At 46.8% G+C, this 16,856-nt stretch overlaps 1 protein-coding gene across 1 annotated transcript; it reads right to left on the bottom strand.

Moving 5' to 3' along the window:
• Nucleotides 1–9,373: 9,373 nt before the first annotated feature.
• LOC309546981 (E3 ubiquitin/ISG15 ligase TRIM25-like) lies at nt 9,374–11,135 on the bottom strand. Its single transcript, XM_082246751.1, has one exon. The coding sequence runs from the start codon at nt 11,118–11,120 to the stop codon at nt 9,552–9,554; it is 1,569 nt and encodes a 522-aa protein (XP_082102877.1). The 5' UTR covers nt 11,121–11,135; the 3' UTR covers nt 9,374–9,551.
• Nucleotides 11,136–16,856: the final 5,721 nt, after the last annotated feature.

A 16,856-nucleotide genomic window follows, 5' to 3' on the forward strand; every position in this document is an offset into this window, starting at 1 on the left:
CTCACACCGCACCATTATCAGGGGTGACCCCCAACACCCGGGAACCGGCCTCCAACACCGAGGAGCTCCCCCATCCTCCCCAGCACATATCAGGAACAGGTAAGTTAGACTCCTCCACTGCTGCACTGCCTGCCATTATGCGGGGGCTGCAGGCATACTACATGAGATGCAGTGCTGCAGGCATGGTACTCCTGTACCATGCCTGCAGCACTGCATCTCCTGTACCATGCCCGCAGCCCCCGCATTCCCCTGTACCATGCCCGCAGCCCCCCGCATTCTCCTGTACCATGCCCGCATTCCCCTGTACCATGCCCGCAGTCCCCGCATTCCCCTGTACCATGCCCGCAGTCCCCGCATTCTCCTGTACCATGCCTGCAGCACTGCATCTCCTGTACCATGTCCGCAGCCCCCGCATTCCCCTGTACCATGCCCGCATTCTCCTGTACCATGCCCGCAGCCCCCGCATTCTCCTGTACCATGCCCGCAGCCCCGCATTCTCCTGTACCATGCCTGCAGCACTGCATCTCCTGTACCATGCCCGCAGCCCCGCATTCCCCTGTACCATGCCCGCAGCCCCCGCATTCCCCTGTACCATGCCCGCATTCCCCTGTACCATGCCCGCAGCCCCCGCATTCTCCTGTACCATGTCCGCAGCCCCGCATTCCCCAGTACCATGTACGCAGCCCCGCATTCCCCAGTACCATGTGCGCAGCCCCGCATTCCCCAGTACCATGCGCGCAGCCCCGCATTCCCCAGTACCATGCGCGCAGCCCCGCATTCCCCAGTACCATGCGCGCAGCCCCGCATTCCCCTGTACCATGCCCGCAGCCCCCCGCATTCTCCTGTACCATGCCCGCATTCCCCTGTACCATGCCCGCAGTCCCCGCATTCTCCTGTACCATGCCTGCAGCACTGCATCTCCTGTACCATGCCCGCAGCCCCCGCATTCCCCTGTACCATGCCCGCATTCTCCTGTACCATGCCCGCAGCCCCCGCATTCTCCTGTACCATGCCCGCAGCCCCGCATTCTCCTGTACCATGCCTGCAGCACTGCATCTCCTGTACCATGCCCGCAGCCCCGCATTCCCCTGTACCATGCCCGCAGCCCCCGCATTCCCCTGTACCATGCCCGCATTCCCCTGTACCATGCCCGCAGCCCCCGCATTCTCCTGTACCATGTCCGCAGCCCCGCATTCCCCAGTACCATGTGCGCAGCCCCGCATTCCCCAGTACCATGTGCGCAGCCCCGCATTCCCCAGTACCATGCGCGCAGCCCCGCATTCCCCAGTACCATGCGCGCAGCCCCGCATTCCCCAGTACCATGCGCGCAGCCCCGCATTCCCCTGTACCATGCGCGCAGCCCCCGCTCAGTCAGCCATATGTTCTAGCGCCCGTTAATTTAACGGGCTTAATGTCTAGTAAGATAATAAATAAAACATGAACATGACATGAAAAACGTTCATGTCAATAAAATTATTAAGCATCCAATCCTGAGTGGCGCCTTTCTGTTAACTCTTCTCTGCCTGTTTGTAGGACTGTTAGGTTCAGCCTAAGAGTAGTAAGAGCCGCATTTTATGCATTTAACTGTGCCATCCATATCACAGTGTCCAGCTGCATCATGACTGCCTGAACTGCTTTATTTTGGCAAGCAGGAGCACCCATTACTGTTCTTCCAGAGTAAGTGCCGCATTTGTGCATCAGATGTGTGCCATCCATACCAGTCTCCCTGCACCTCATGACTGTGGCTTGGGCCTAAAAGAGTAAGTGCTGCATTTTGTGCATCTGACTGTCTGTGCCATCCATACCAGTCCGTTCACAGTGTTACAGCAATGCCAGGGAAATGCAGCTTTAAAAACGTTACTGTGCAAGCGTTATTTAAATAAATATTTCATATTCCACTGTACACTACAAAGCTGGTCATTTATATTAGTAAAAATATGCTGGGTGTGACATAGATTTTCTTCTTATTTAACATGTATACATAGACATTTCATGAAACATTAGGTCATGAATATTTACGTGAAGTCATGGAAAAGTCATGGAATTTCATTGGTGAAAATGTGTATGAACCCTGACAATCTGCTATACATCATACAATCTGATTGTACAATCTGCTATACATCATACAATATGATTGAACAATCTGCTATACACCATACAATCTGATTGTACAATCTGCTATACCCCATACAATATGATTGTACAATCTGCTATATCACTGTACGCTAGGAGATTGTACGCTGTATAGGAGATTGTATGGTGTATAGTAGGCCTGCGGAATATAATCTAAAGATCGATGCATCGCGATTCGACCCTTCGCGATTCTGCATCGATGCGGGTTGCCAGCATAATCGATTAGGAAATGACGTCATGAGCCGCAGCCACACCCTATCGCGCAAGGGAGAAAAAGTCACAAGATCGCAGCTGATTGGTGGATTAGTGCGGGAGCTTAATAAAAAGGCTCCGCCCCTCCTCTTCCATCTCTTTGACCCGGGCCGAGGCGCAGCAAGAACATCCCCCGCGTGTATCGGCGTCCCACCTGCGGCCTTGCAGCCAAGAAGCCAGCCAAACCAGAAGCCAGTCCACAGACTCCACACACAGGAGCCCCAAGTGCGTCCCCATCGCAGCCAGCACCGCCCGCCTCACCGTAGCCGACCGTCCCAGGCCCAGCCGCCACGCCACTGCCAGTGACGCCAGCCGCCCGCCACTGAGCCCAGAGAGCAGCACAGCACCTGTCCTCCTCTGCAATGCAGTGCACAACAACAACCCACACAGTCACACAGCAGGTATGTTAAGTCCGAACGAATAATTCATAATTGTATAATCATTCATGGGGGTCTCAAGTCTGTATCTCTGGGGGGGGGATGTCTGTGATGGGGGGGGCCTGGGACAGGGGACGGTCGGTCGGGGCCCGGGGGTACTGTTCTGCTGTGGCAGGCTGGCAGCCAGGGGGGCTCTCTCTGAGTGTCAGTGGGGGGTCTCTGTCAGTGTCAGCTGTGGGGGTCTGGGCAAGGGGGGGACTCACTCAGTGTTTGTCAGTGCTGTGGGGTGGGGAAGGTGTGGGACAGTGGGACATCCAGGTCTCTGTCAGTGTGTCAGGCTGTCAGCTCAGCTGTGGGGGGAGGGGGATCTCTGTCACTGTGACAGGCAGGCAGCTGTGGGGTAAGGGGGGGTCTCAGTGGCTCTGGCTCAGTGCATGCAGAGGGAGGGAGTCTAACAGACAGACAGACAGACAGACAGTCATATTTTATGAAAGATGTTGCTTGGTTGACTTGTTGCGGCTTAGTTTACAAGTGGAAATGTTGAATATGAGGGGAATATCATAGCAAAACAATAAATAAATATAATACATCAGGCAGTGGGCTTGTACGGAGATAATAATGACGTAGAAGCATAGTAATATAGCAGTAATTATTGTACATCAGTACATAGGAGCCCACTGCCTACAAAAAGGTACAAAAATGGGGGGACGGTAAAAGAAGGGGGGAAAATGGGACTTTAAATGAAGTGTGAGGACATGCAGTTGGTAATAATTGTTTAGAGAACATTGATAAAAAATAAAACAGGTTTATTATTACATATAAACTTGTGTAACATTGCATCAATTGCATAGTACATGCATATAGTATTGGCAGATCATGGTACAGTACAGAGCATAATATCGAAAACACATGATGTAATAGACTTGTACATAGGTTCCTTGGTAGCTATGGGTACATATTGTAGAATCCAAATCGTAGTAGAGCAGATGCATCGATAAAAAGCTCGACGCGTTTCGTGGACATAACCACTTTATCAAGAGCAGGTGCATCATAGAATCTATATAAATATACAGCAGTAGAATCAGTATGCAAGACTGAGAGAACATCATGTAGCTTGGGTCAAGAGGGCAACATGTCCACACCGGGAGCTGAGGGAGTCCAACCAGCAGCCACATGGGGCACATCAAGAGGACATTCATAGAGAGGAAGTGTAGCCAAGATATTAACAAGGGGGCGGTTTCAAATTAGCAGTCACCAAAGTAATCTGTAGGGGTGAGTACAAAAATATGAATAAATATTCAAAAAATGGTGACATTTATAGTAGTGTGACTTAAAGAATGATAGGTAGAGAAGGTTTCTTACAAAAAGGTAGGATACCAAAACAGTGATGTAAGTGGCCTATGCCAGAGAGGTATGGTGATAAGTATGGGGAAAAAGTGAACATAGAGAAGATAGGTATGGAGTACCATAGGAACCAATAGGCATTGACATAGAAAGAGTACCACTACCAAGAGACCCAATAATGAGAGTGAGACCAGAAAAGCTAGTGAACAGAAAGGGGGAGAGTGTCCAAATCAAGTACCCGATTATTACCAACTGCATGTCCTCACACTTCATTTAAAGTCCCATTTTCCCCCCTTCTTTTACCGTCCCCCCATTTTTGTACCTTTTTGTAGGCAGTGGGCTCCTATGTACTGATGTACAATAATTACTGCTATATTACTATGCTTCTACGTCATTATTATCTCCGTACAAGCCCACTGCCTGATGTATTATATTTATTTATTGTTTTGCTATGATATTCCCCTCATATTCAACATGAATAGGGATGGAGGCATCTTGCCCCTATTAGGTAGAGCCTCATTTAAAGTCCCACCTTCTGAACCTCGGTTCAATTCTTTGTTTAGTTTACAAGTGTTTTTTTTTTTTTTAAAACACTGACAGAGTTTGGCAACTTACGTCATCCGTCTCCGTCACATACGTGGTAGTATGGTAATGGCAGAAGGAGAAAAAGATCGAGAGATAAAAAATGCACCTAGCGTTTTAAGAGCAAACATCTGGGCACATTTTGGATTTTACGAACACACAGGGAAGCGTGAGTTGGACAAGACACACGCCGTATGTAAAGCCTGTCACACAAAAATTAAATACCTAGGGAATACTACGAACTTGAGAAACCATGTTAGCCGTTTTCACTCTGAGTTAGTAACACCTGTCGCCACCACTGCCAAGGAAAGACTGCTAGACCCAGATCAGCCAAGAATTAATGACATACTGTCAACTTATCCGCCCAACTCAGAAAAAGGGAAGAATCTAACCAAAGCTGTGGCAGCTTTCATCGCCAAGGACCTACGGCCTTACTCAGTTGGGGACAAAGCCGGGTTTCGCTACTTTTTGAAGACGCTAGAGCCACGTTATAAGATCCCGTCACGCAGTCACTTTACAGAAAACGTTATAATTGCACTCTACCACGACACCATAGCTCAGGTACTTGCGTCAATGAACCAAGCCAGTCGAGTCGCAATAACGTGTGATTCATGGACGTCAGTCACAACGGAGTCCTATGTTACAATAACAGCACATTACGTTACTAAGGACTGGCAGGTCTTGTCACATGTGTTGCAAACAAGAGCCATTTATGAGTCTCACACAGGTGCTCATCTGGCAGAGCTACTGTCTCATGTCGTGGAAGAATGGCAGCTGTCTGATAAATCTGTAGTGCTTGTGACCGACAGCACGGCGAACATGATAGTTGCATCTCAAGTTGGTAAATTTCCTCATGTTAAATGTTTTGCCCATACACTCAATCTTGCATTTCAGCGGGCACTGAAAGGGGCCACGCTCTCCAGGCTTCTCGCCAGAGTGCGACGAATATCCACATTCTTCCATCGCAGCACTAGAGCAAGCCACTGTCTAAAAGAGAAACAGAAATGTCTGGGCCTGAAGAATCATAAGCTAATAACTGATGTGCCAACAAGATGGAACAGCGCATATGACATGGTCGAGAGGTTCTTAGAACAACAACCTGCAGTTTGTGCCACTTTGCTGTCACAAGTCAGAAAAGGAGAGTCTGAGCTCTGCACTCTCAATGAAACAGATGTGTCAAATGCAGAGGACGCTGTGAGTGCATTAAAGCCAATGAAGGATGCAACCTTGCTGATGTCAGAAGAGCGCAACCCAACAGTGTCTCTCATTGCCCCTCTAAATGCACAACTGCTCCAGAGCATGACAGACACCATGGGAGACACACCCATGACCCATGAGATCAAGAATGCCATCAAAACAGAACTCCTGAAGAGGTACAGCAGTGAGGCAGAGAAGAAGATCCTTCATACAGCCTCTGCACTGGATCCTCGCTTTAAAGGACTGCCTTTTATTCTCACAGAGAAGGAGAGATCGGAGATATACAGAGGAGTGACTGAGGCGGCTGCATATTTGGAGGTAATTAGAATTTCATCATGTTTCCTCCCAGACAGATAGAAGCTCAGCTACATTGTGTTGTGTAATAACATGCCCTGATTCACTGATGCGGTGTGGGAAGTGGAACTGTATGGTATGGATTACCGTGCAGTTTCCCACACCTCATCAATGAATCACACTCTTAGTCAGTTCAGCTCTTCTTATACTATTATCTTTTGTTCAAACACACAGATTACATCTAATAGAAGGACAAATGTGGATGAAGTGCCTAGGGAAAAGGCAACTGTGGAAGAAGAAACACCCATTGAGGACAGCCATTCTCCTCCCAAAAAAAAGGCCACAACATCGCTGCTTATGACTTTGATGGGGCAGTTTTCACTGATGGTGCAATAAAACCTAAGACCCCCTATGCCAAGGCAGAAGACGAAATGGAAAAATATTGTAAAGCCCCACCTCTGCCTCTCGCTGAGGACCCTTTAAAATGGTGGCGTGAGCATGAGGTCATATTCCCCCTCCTCTCTCAGCTGTCAAAGCAATACTTGTGTATCCCAAGTACAAGTGTATCTGCAGAGCGGGTTTTCTCTACTGCAGGAGATGTTATAACAGCGAAAAGAAGCAGTCTGAAACCTGAGCATGTGGATCAGCTAGTGTTCTTACAGAAAAACCTACATGTTCCCAAATGCTAAGCACTGAAATAATTACTAATTCATGTTTTTAATGAATTAGTAATTACTAATTCAGTCTGCTGCCAGTCACCAGTCAGTCACATCACCAGTCTTGTTTTATAGCTTTATAGCACTGATGGCTTGTTTTTGAAGATTGTCCTGTCCAATGTGTCCATTTCCAATCCATAATCCGTTCCGTTGCTTCACACTAAAAGTGTCTAGGCAAGTAGGCAGGGGTTCATTTAACCCTCAACCAAATAAATAATATTAAAGTGTATTTTCTTCTAGACAACTGACTGACACCAAGCCAGCCACGGAGCAGCATTATAGGAAGGAAAATCATTGAGAGAAATAACTTGTACATTTGAAGCTTAACCTCGAGTAAATCTTATCTTATTGGATCACAAATAAATACTCCAATTGTGGATTCTTGTGTAATATACTATATTTGTGAGTTTGTGAATGTGACCCCCCATAGGATTTCCTCAAGGTTAAGCTTCAGTTTACAATGTATTCTCTCAAGGATTTTCCTTCCTCTAATGGTGGCTTGTTGGCTAGCTTGGCTTTAGTTACAGATGAAATCGACGTGGTAGAGTGCTGCTCAGTGCAGTGCAGGTAAAGTTTTCTTTCTGTAACGTGACTGACTGACTGTCGTGACAACTCAAGAGCTTATAACGCAGCTCTAGCATTAACTCAACACACACACACACACACACAGTGTGTGTGTGTGTGTGTGTGTGTTGAGTTGATGCTGAGGCTGCGTATAAGCTTTTGAGTTGTCACGAGTCACGACACACACACACACACTGTGTTTAGTTGACTGGCAATGGCAGGGGCAAACACAATCACAGTGAACCTGGAACATTTTATATTTTTTACAGCTTTTCTCGCACTGGAGAGATGGAGAATGGCTTGTTTTCAAAAATGGTCCATTCACATAAGTGAATTGATATTTAAGCTTAAGCTTATATTTGTATAACTCCCCTCTAGCAGCCATCAACTCACTTCACTTGAGTTGACTGGCAGTTGCAGGGGGAAACAAACATCACGGAACATGGAAGTTATGCAGCAGTGCACTATTGCCAGGTTCACCGTTGATATTTGCTACTAGTCAGGAAGTGCTCTGTTTTGTAGAGGACAGGTTATGGCACACCTGGAATTTATTGCAACGCATGTCTGTCTGTCTGGTGTCTGTTGTACTCTGTAGCAATAGCAAGTGTAGGGGGTTCCCTCAACCAAACAAATACTAAAGGTAAAAGTGTATCTAGACAACTGAAGGCAAGTTTTCTGTAAAGTAAGTGACATAAAAGTGACATAAGTGAATTGATAAGCTTAAAGCTTATATTTGTAACTCCCCTCTAGCAGCCATCAACTCACTTGAGTTGACTTGCAGTTGCAGAGGGAAACAAACATCACGGTGAACATGGAAGTTATGCAGCAGTGCACTATTGCCAGGTTCACCCTTGGTGTTTGCTACTAGTCAGGAAGTGCTCTGTTTTGTAGAGGACAGGTTATGGCACACCTGGAATTTATTGCAATGCATTCACATAAAAGGATTTATATATAATGTTTTGTGGGAATTTATGATGACCATTTTCACAAGAATATTAGCTTGGCTGGCTCCTATCTTGGCTTTAAAGTACAACTATAGGCAAAACTTTATCTAAAATCAAAAAAGTTTTGCCTTTAGTTGTACTTTAAATGGTGGTAGACCTGGCTTATATTAATATTTTCTTTTATGAAGCAGTAAACTGCACTACTACAGTTTTTTACTAATTTTACTGTCACTTCTAGTAAAATACTAGTGTTATTGTCTGTCTCTGCTATGCTGTTTGCATTTTCAGACCTTCCTATATGTTTGCAGTGCAAGTGCACTAAAGTATGCAGGGCTTGCAGGCAATGACAGGGTCCAGGAAAGTGTCCTTTTATGCAAATGAAAATAAAAAGGATTCTTTTATTTGTGACTGCTTGATTGTTTGTTTTTTTGATAAAGTTTTGAAAACCATTGGGCAGTGGGCTGGGCATGGGCATGGGCATTGGGCAGTAATCGTGATGCATCGTGATGCATCGCGGAATCGAATCGTATCGAATCGCGACCCTAATAATCGTAATCGCATCGAATCGTGAGGTAAGTGAAGATGCACAGCCCTAGTGTATAGGGAATTGTACGGTGTATAGGAGATTGTACGGTGTATGGGGAATTGTATGGTGTATAGGATATTGTACGGTGAATAGGAGATTGTACGGTGTATAGGAGATTGTATGGTGTATAGGAGATTGTACAGTGTATGGGGAATTGTATGGTGTATAGGAGATTGTACGTGTATAGGAGAATGTATGGTGTATAGGAGAATGTATGGTGTATAGGGGATTGTACGGTGTATAGGGGATTGTATGGTATATAGAGAGTTGGGATCCAACAGGTAAAAGAAGGAAGTTACAGGGGGACTCCGAGAAACAAAGACTGCGGTGTTCATGTCAGTGACAGACGCCATCATATCTGTCATTTTTTATTTTTAATTTACTATCACTTTATATGTTCTTACATTACACACAGCCAGGGAACTAGCATTTTCAGAAGGAGGCCTGCAATGGCAGCCATCATACTTCTCCCAGGAGTCACCACTTCCTCCAATCATTGGCTGATCAATGAACCAATCCCACCCCCCGTCCCTGTGATGTCACCAGACTGTGGGCGGAGTTCTCACATCTCCCCCCTCCCCCCACATATCTTTATACAACCTCCCCCTACACATAACCCAGCATGGAGGGGCTCAGTGAAGGTGGTGGTGAAGGTGTGGAGGTGTCGGATCGGGTCACACAGATCATAAAAGGAGATCCGCCCAGCCTCATAATCCAAATCTATCCTGACTCTGTTACTGGAGGGATTGGGGGGTAAGCGGATCTCATCACTGTCATGTCTCACCCGATACTGATTATTATACCTGAGCAATCCCCAGGACTTCTTATTATATCCAATCAGTGACTCCACCCCTCTCCTGTCTATACTGGGGTAACACATCCCGACTCTCCAGCTCTCTGACCCCCTGACATCCACATCCCAGTAATGTCTGCCTGAAGAGAACCTTTTACTGCTCATCACCTGAGGACACTGGAATCTCTCTGGTGTTTCTGGGTGATTCTGATCTATATCTGACCAGGATACGGTTTTCCTGTCATATGATATCTGTAGATTATTACTAGCTGTGTTTCCATCCAGTAATATGTCTGCAGCTCCCTGTATTGGGAAGTATACATTTACCTCTCTTATTATATCAGATAAACCTGTGTGTAAGACCCCCGCCACACCCAGACCCCCTCCATCATGGATGAGTTCCTCATGTCTCTCTCTGTCCTCATTATCTCCATCCTCAGTATCACACAAGTCACCTGTGTCTGATTCCTGTAAGACAGTCAGTGGATCCGTCATGTTACACAGCTCCTCAATGTCCACCATCTTCCTGGACAGCTCCTCCTTCTTTATTTCCAGATCCCGGATGGAGATGGAGATCCGCTCTGCCCTCCCGGAGATCTCCCTCAGGACTCTCTTCTCCAGGTCTTCCAGACGTCTCCTGAGATCTATAAACAGGGCAGTGACTCTCTCGGTGTCACCAGCTGCTTCTTCTTTTACTTTCCTCCTGTGTTCCTGCAGACTCTGGACTCTTTCCTCCGTCTCCTCTCTCTTTGTCAGAAGTTTCTGCAGAACATTCCTCAGTGTCTCCTTCTTCTTCTCAGAAGCCTCATCCAGTGACTCCATCTTATGTCCTTTATGTCCTCCAATCACATAACAAGACATACAGACACAGCTGCCATCTTTAGTGCAGAAAAACTTCAACACTTCCTTATGGACGGAGCATTTCCTGCTCTCCATGGACAAGGTGGGGTCACATAAGATGTGTTCTGGGGACTTTTTGTGGACTCTCAGGTGTTTATCACACAGAGAAACCTCACAGAGCAGACAGGATCTAACAGCAAGTACAGGAGAGTCCACACAGTGACTACATAAGACTCCGGACTCCTCCTGATGTGGCTGAGCAGACAGGAAAGTCTCTGCTATGTTACGTAGTTTCATGTTCTTCTGCAGTGCAGGACGATCTGGAAACTTCTCTCTGCATTCAGGACAGGAATATCCTCCAGACCCCTCCTGTGTATCCAGCACACCATCAATACAGACCCGGCAGAAGTTATGTCCACATCTCAGGGTTACAGGATCTGTATAAATGTTCAGACAGACGGAACATACCAGCTCAGCTCTCAGATCTGCAGACGCCATCGCTGACAGCAGAAGAGAAAGGAATCTGAAAGTCTCTGACACCGGAGAGGAATGCATTGGGAGGGGGGAGGGGTGACATCCTCCTACACATCACAAACAAAAGATTTCCCAGCACACTGACCAGCCAGCCAGTAAAACAACCAGATTGTCCGTCTAACAATTCACAATAGGATCTATACTGGTATGGACTGGGTGATGTGTTGGGATCTATACTGGTATGGACTGGGTAATGTGTTAGGAATGAAAGAATGCCACATTGTTTGATGGAAATGAAAATTATCACCCTACAGAGGGCTGAATTCAAAGACACCCCGAAAATCAAAGTGAAAAAAATTATGCACCAGGCGAGTCCATTTTGGTGAAATTTCATTGCAGGACCTCAGAATGGTCCTCAGTAGTGTGTGTGGCCCCCGTGTGCTTGCATGCATGCCTGACAACATCGGGACATGCTCCTAATGAGATGATAGATGGTGTTCTGGGTTATTTCCTCCCAGATCTGGACCAGGACATCACTGAGCTCTTGAACAGACTGAGGTGCAACCTGCGGTGTTGGATGGATGGAAACAAAATGTCCCAGAGGTGTTCTTCTGGGTTTAGGTCAGGCGAGTTTGGGGGCAATTTAATGGTATCAATTCCTTAATCCTCTGGGAACTGGCTGCATACTCTCACCGGGCATTGTTGTGCACCAGGAGGAACCCAGGACCCACTGCACCAGCGTAGGGTCTGACAATGGGTCCAAGGTTTTCATCCTGATACCTAATGGCAGTCAGGGTGCCATTGTCTAGCCTGTAGAGTAGTGATGAGCCAAACACCCCCCTGTTCGGTACATACGAACACGAAAAATCCTCATTTTAAGGCTTAAATGTAAGTGACTATTAATCACCCGTTGGGCAAAGGATTCAAACTCATAGTTTCTCACTTGCTAGCCTGTTATTCTGACAGCTACCCCAACAAGGCAGCTGAGTAACTTAGGACTCTCTCTGCCTAACAATTCTCTATCTGAGATTGAAAGCTCTTTTATAGGGCTCTGGCGTCACCAGCGCCCCATAATCCATTGCTCAGGTGCAGTGAATAAATTACTGACGTCACTTCAGAAGGGGCGGGACAATTAATAGGTTTTAATTAAAATCCAAAATTAATATTAATCACCTGCTGGCCTGGGGATTCAAACTCACAACCTTTTGGTTGCAAGTAGGTTACTCTACCAGCTAGGCCACCAAGGCAGTCGCATTACTTTGGACTCTGTCTGGGTAACTAGCTTCTATCTGAGTTTGACAGCTCCGTCATTCAACAAACAAGTGAACAGCCGATGTTCGAGTCAAACTTATGCTCGATTCGAACTCGAAGCTCATCCCTAGTGTAGAGATCTGTGCGTCCCTCCATGAATATGCCTCCCCAGACCATCACTGACCCACCACCCAACCGGTCATGCTGAACAATGTTAAAGGCCGCATAACATTCTCCATGGCTTCTCCAGACACTTTCACGTCAGTCACATGTGCTCAGGGTGAACCTGCTTTCATCTGTAAAAAGCACTGGGTGCCAGTGGTGGACCTCCCAATTCTGGTGTTCAATGGCAAATGCCAATCAAGCTCCACGGTGTCGGGCAGTGAGTACAGGGCCCACTAGAGGACGTCGGGCCCTCAGGCCACCCTCATGAAGTCTGTTTCTGATTGTTTGCTCAGAGACATTCACATCAGTGGCTGCTGGAGGTCATTTTGTAGGGCTCTGGCAGTGCTCATCCATTTCCTCCTTCCACAAAGGAGCAGATACCGGTCCTGCTGATGGGTTAAGGACCTTCTACGGTCCTGTCCAGCTCTCCTAGAGTAACTGCCTGTCTCCTGGAATCCCCTCCATGCTGGGAGACAGAGCAAACCTTCTGGCAAAGGGACGTATTGATGTGCCATCCTGGAGGATTTGGACTGCCTGTGCAACCTCTATAGGGTCCAGGTATCTCCTCATGCTACCTGTAGTGACACTGACCCCCTCTATAGGGTCTAGGTATGGCCTCATACTACCAGTAGTGACACTGACCCCCTCTATAGGGTCTAGGTATGGCCTCATACTACCAGTAGTGACACTGACCCCCCTCTATAGGGTTCAGGTATGGCCTCATGCTACCAGTAGTGACATTGACCCTAGCCAAATGCAAAACTAGTGACAAACAGTCAGAAAAGATAGGTAGGGAAATAAGTCAGTGGCCTCCACCTGCAAAACCATTCCTGTTTTGTAGGTTTTCTCATTGTTGCCCATCTAGTGCACCTGTTGTTAATTTTATTAACACCAAAGCAGCTAAACTGATTAACAACCCCCTCTGCTACTTAACTGACCAGATCAATATCCCAGGAGTTTACTGGAACTTGATGCTCTACTCTGATTACAAATTGTTCCTTTCATTTTATTGAACAGTGTGTAGAGTCCTCTACTGCCCTCTGCTGGACATTCAGTATAGCAGTTTCTCACCCTTTTTTAGTCATTGCATCCTTTGAAAGTAAAGAAAATCAGAGTCCCCCCCCCCCCAGTCTAAAATGGGTCATCACATCAGAAGCCCCCCTTTTCCACATTACAGTCCTCATTCCCCCCTTCTGTTATATCATTGTCTGCAGTAACTCCCTCTCAGTCCCCCTCCTTATATCAGAGTCCTCACCCCCCTCCTTTTTCATATTAGAGTCTTCAGTACCCCCCCCCCAATTTCATATCAGAGTCTTTAGTACCCTTCCAATTCCATATCAGAGACCTCACCCCCCTCTTTCATATCAGAGTCCTCACCCCCTCCCCCCCATCTTTCATATCAGAGTCTTCAGTACACCCTCAGTTTAATAATAGTCCTTAGTCCACCTCCTAATATCAGAGTCCTCTGCCCCCCCCCCACTCCTTTCATATCAGAGTTCTCAATGCCCCTCCATATATCATATCAGAGTCCCCACCCCTAAGTGACAATGTCAAAATTGGGCCCAAAGTGTCAATATTTTGTGTGGCCACCATTATTTTCCAGCACTGCCTTAACCCTCTTGGGCATGGAGGTCACCAGAGCTTCACAGGTTGCCACTGGAGTCCTCTTCCACTCCTCCATGATGACATCACAGAGCTGGTGGATGTTAGAGACCTTGCGCTCCTCCACCTTCCGTTTGAGGATGCCCCACAGATGCTCAATAGGGTTTAGGTCTGGAGACATGCTTGGCCAGTCCATCACCTTTACCCTCAGCTTCTTTAGCAAGTGGTGGTCTTGGAGGTGTGTTTGGGGTCGTTATGTTGGAATACTGCCCTGCGGCCCAGTCTCTGAAGGGAGGGGGATCATGCTCTGCTTCAGTATGTCACAGTACATGTTGGCATTCATGGTTCCCTCAATGAACTGTAGCTCCCCAGTGCCGGCAGCACTCATGCAGCCCCAGACCATGACACTCCCACCACCATGCTTGTCTGTAGGAAGACACACTTGTCTTTGTATTCCTCACCTGGTTCCTGCCACACGCTTGGCACCATCTGACACCAAATAAGTTTATCTTGGTCTCATCAGAGCACAGGAGATGGTTCCAGTAATCCATGTCCTTAGTCTGCTTGTATTCAGCAAACTGTTTGCGGCTTTCTTGTCCATCATCTTTAGAAGAGGTTTCCTTCTGGGACGACAGCCATGCAGACCAATTTGATGCAGTGTGCGGCGTATGGTCTGAGCACTGACAGGCTGACCCCCCACCCCTTCAACCTCTGCAGCAATGCTGGCAGCACTCATACGTCTATTTCCCAAAGACAACCTCTGGATATGACGCTGAGCCCGTGCACTCAACTTCTTTGGTGGACCATGGCGAGGCCTGTTCTGAGTGGAACCTGTCCTGTTAAACCTCTGTATGGTCTTGGACAACGTGCTGCAGCTCAGTTTCAGGGTCTTGGCAATCTTCTTATAGCCTAGGCCATCTTTATGTAGAGCAACAATTCTTTTTTTCAGATCCTCAGAGAGTTCTTTGCCATGAGGTGCCATGTTGAACTTCCAGTGACCAGTATGAGAGAGTGAGAGCGATAACACCAAATTTAACACACCTGCCCCCCATTCACACCTGAGACCTTGTAACAATAACGAGTCACATGACACCGGGGAGGGAAAATTGCTAATTTGGCCCAATTTGGACATTGTCACATAGGGGTGTACTCACTTTTGTTGCCAGCGGTTTAGACATTAATGGCTGTTTGTTGAGTTATTTTGAGGGAACAGCAAATTTACACTGTTATACAAGCTGTACACTCACTACTTGTAGCAAAGTGTCATTTCTTCAGTGTTGTCACATGAAAAGATAGAATAAAATATTTACAGAAATGTGAGGGGTGTACTTACTTTTGTGAGATACTGTATATGATTATGTATATATATATATATATATTACCGTAAGTGCAATCTTTTATACATTTTACAATAAATAATACGGTTTTACACTATGGCGATTGCTATGGTTTTTAATGGGGAATGACATCTCTATAATTGCGGAGGTGGACTGGACGTGTGGATATCTCCTTCAGGATTACTATCCATCTTTCCATGACATAATAGAGGCCATGGTGGGGTCACACCACAGATGTTGTTGGTCTTTACAGGTCTCCTTGTTATGGTAGGAGGCCATCTTATCTTGGTGTTGATAACTAGAGTTGAGCGAACACCTGGATGTTCGGGTTCGTCGGGTTTGACCGAACTTGAAAAAAAAGTCCGGGTTCGTGACCCGGACTTAACCCAAACTTTGTCCCGATCCCGAACCCCATTGAAGTCAATGGAGACCCGAACTTTTGAGCACTAAAATGCCTCTAAAACAAACATGGAAAGGGCTAGAGGGCTGCAAATGGCAGCAAAACCATCTTAAGAGCATGGCAAGTGCTCTGCAAACAAATGTGGATAGGGAAATAACTTAAAAGAACATAAAAAACATAAAAATAAAAAATAATCATCTTGAATGATGTAGGAGGAGGACGAGGCCCATATGGAGTAGGAGGTCGAGGTGGCGGAGGATATGGCGGTGGATATGGCGGTGTAGGTGGAAGCGGCGGCGGCAGTGGAGGAGAAGGACGAGGTAGCCAACGCTGGTTTTGATTTTTAATTTTAAAAAAAAACGGAATTTTTGTAAAATCTTACCTGTAAAATTCCTTTCTCTGAGTCCTCCGACAGTCGCCGCCTCTTCATATTCGTCACAATGGGGTATTAGACTTTGCTCCGAAGGAGTAGCTAGGCAACAGAATATGATAACATTAAAGCTTTTAACATATCCCACCCTCAAGGGGTGGTCCCCTCAGTCAATACCCTCCTACTTCCTGCAACCATATCTCAGTTTCAGTGGAATAGCAGTAGAGTATATAACCAAAACCCCAAAAGAGGGGCGGGGGCGGCGACTGTCGGAGGACTCAGAGAAAGGAATTTTACAGGTAAGATTTTACAAAAATTCAGTTTTCTCTTACGTCCTCCGACAGTCGCCGCCTCTTCATATTCGTCACAATGGGGACGTCCCAAAGCAGTGCAAACATGAGGGGTGGGAAACGCATCCGCGCCGTAAGGCAACGCAGTCTCCGCATTAAAGAAAGGAACCTTACCAAAGGAAGGAAACCAGCTGGGCAAAAGGAAAAAACTTGCTCAACAGGAGCAACAACCCAGGAAAAACAAATAACCAGGGGATAAAAGACATATCCCAACAGCCAGGGATCCCAACAGGAGATCCTAGGGAACAGCCGCACTAAGAACCTTGCAGCCAAAGGAAGCATCCG

Source organism: Pelophylax lessonae (assembly GCF_965119305.1).
Source record: "Pelophylax lessonae genome assembly, chromosome: 2".
NCBI lineage: Eukaryota > Metazoa > Chordata > Amphibia > Anura > Ranidae > Pelophylax > Pelophylax lessonae.

Bases quoted from the DNA above. Each gene is read 5' to 3' on its own strand.
- LOC309546981 (XM_082246751.1), bottom strand. From the start codon at position 11,120: ATGGCGTCTGCAGATCTGAGAGCTGAGCTGGTATGTTCCGTCTGTCTG.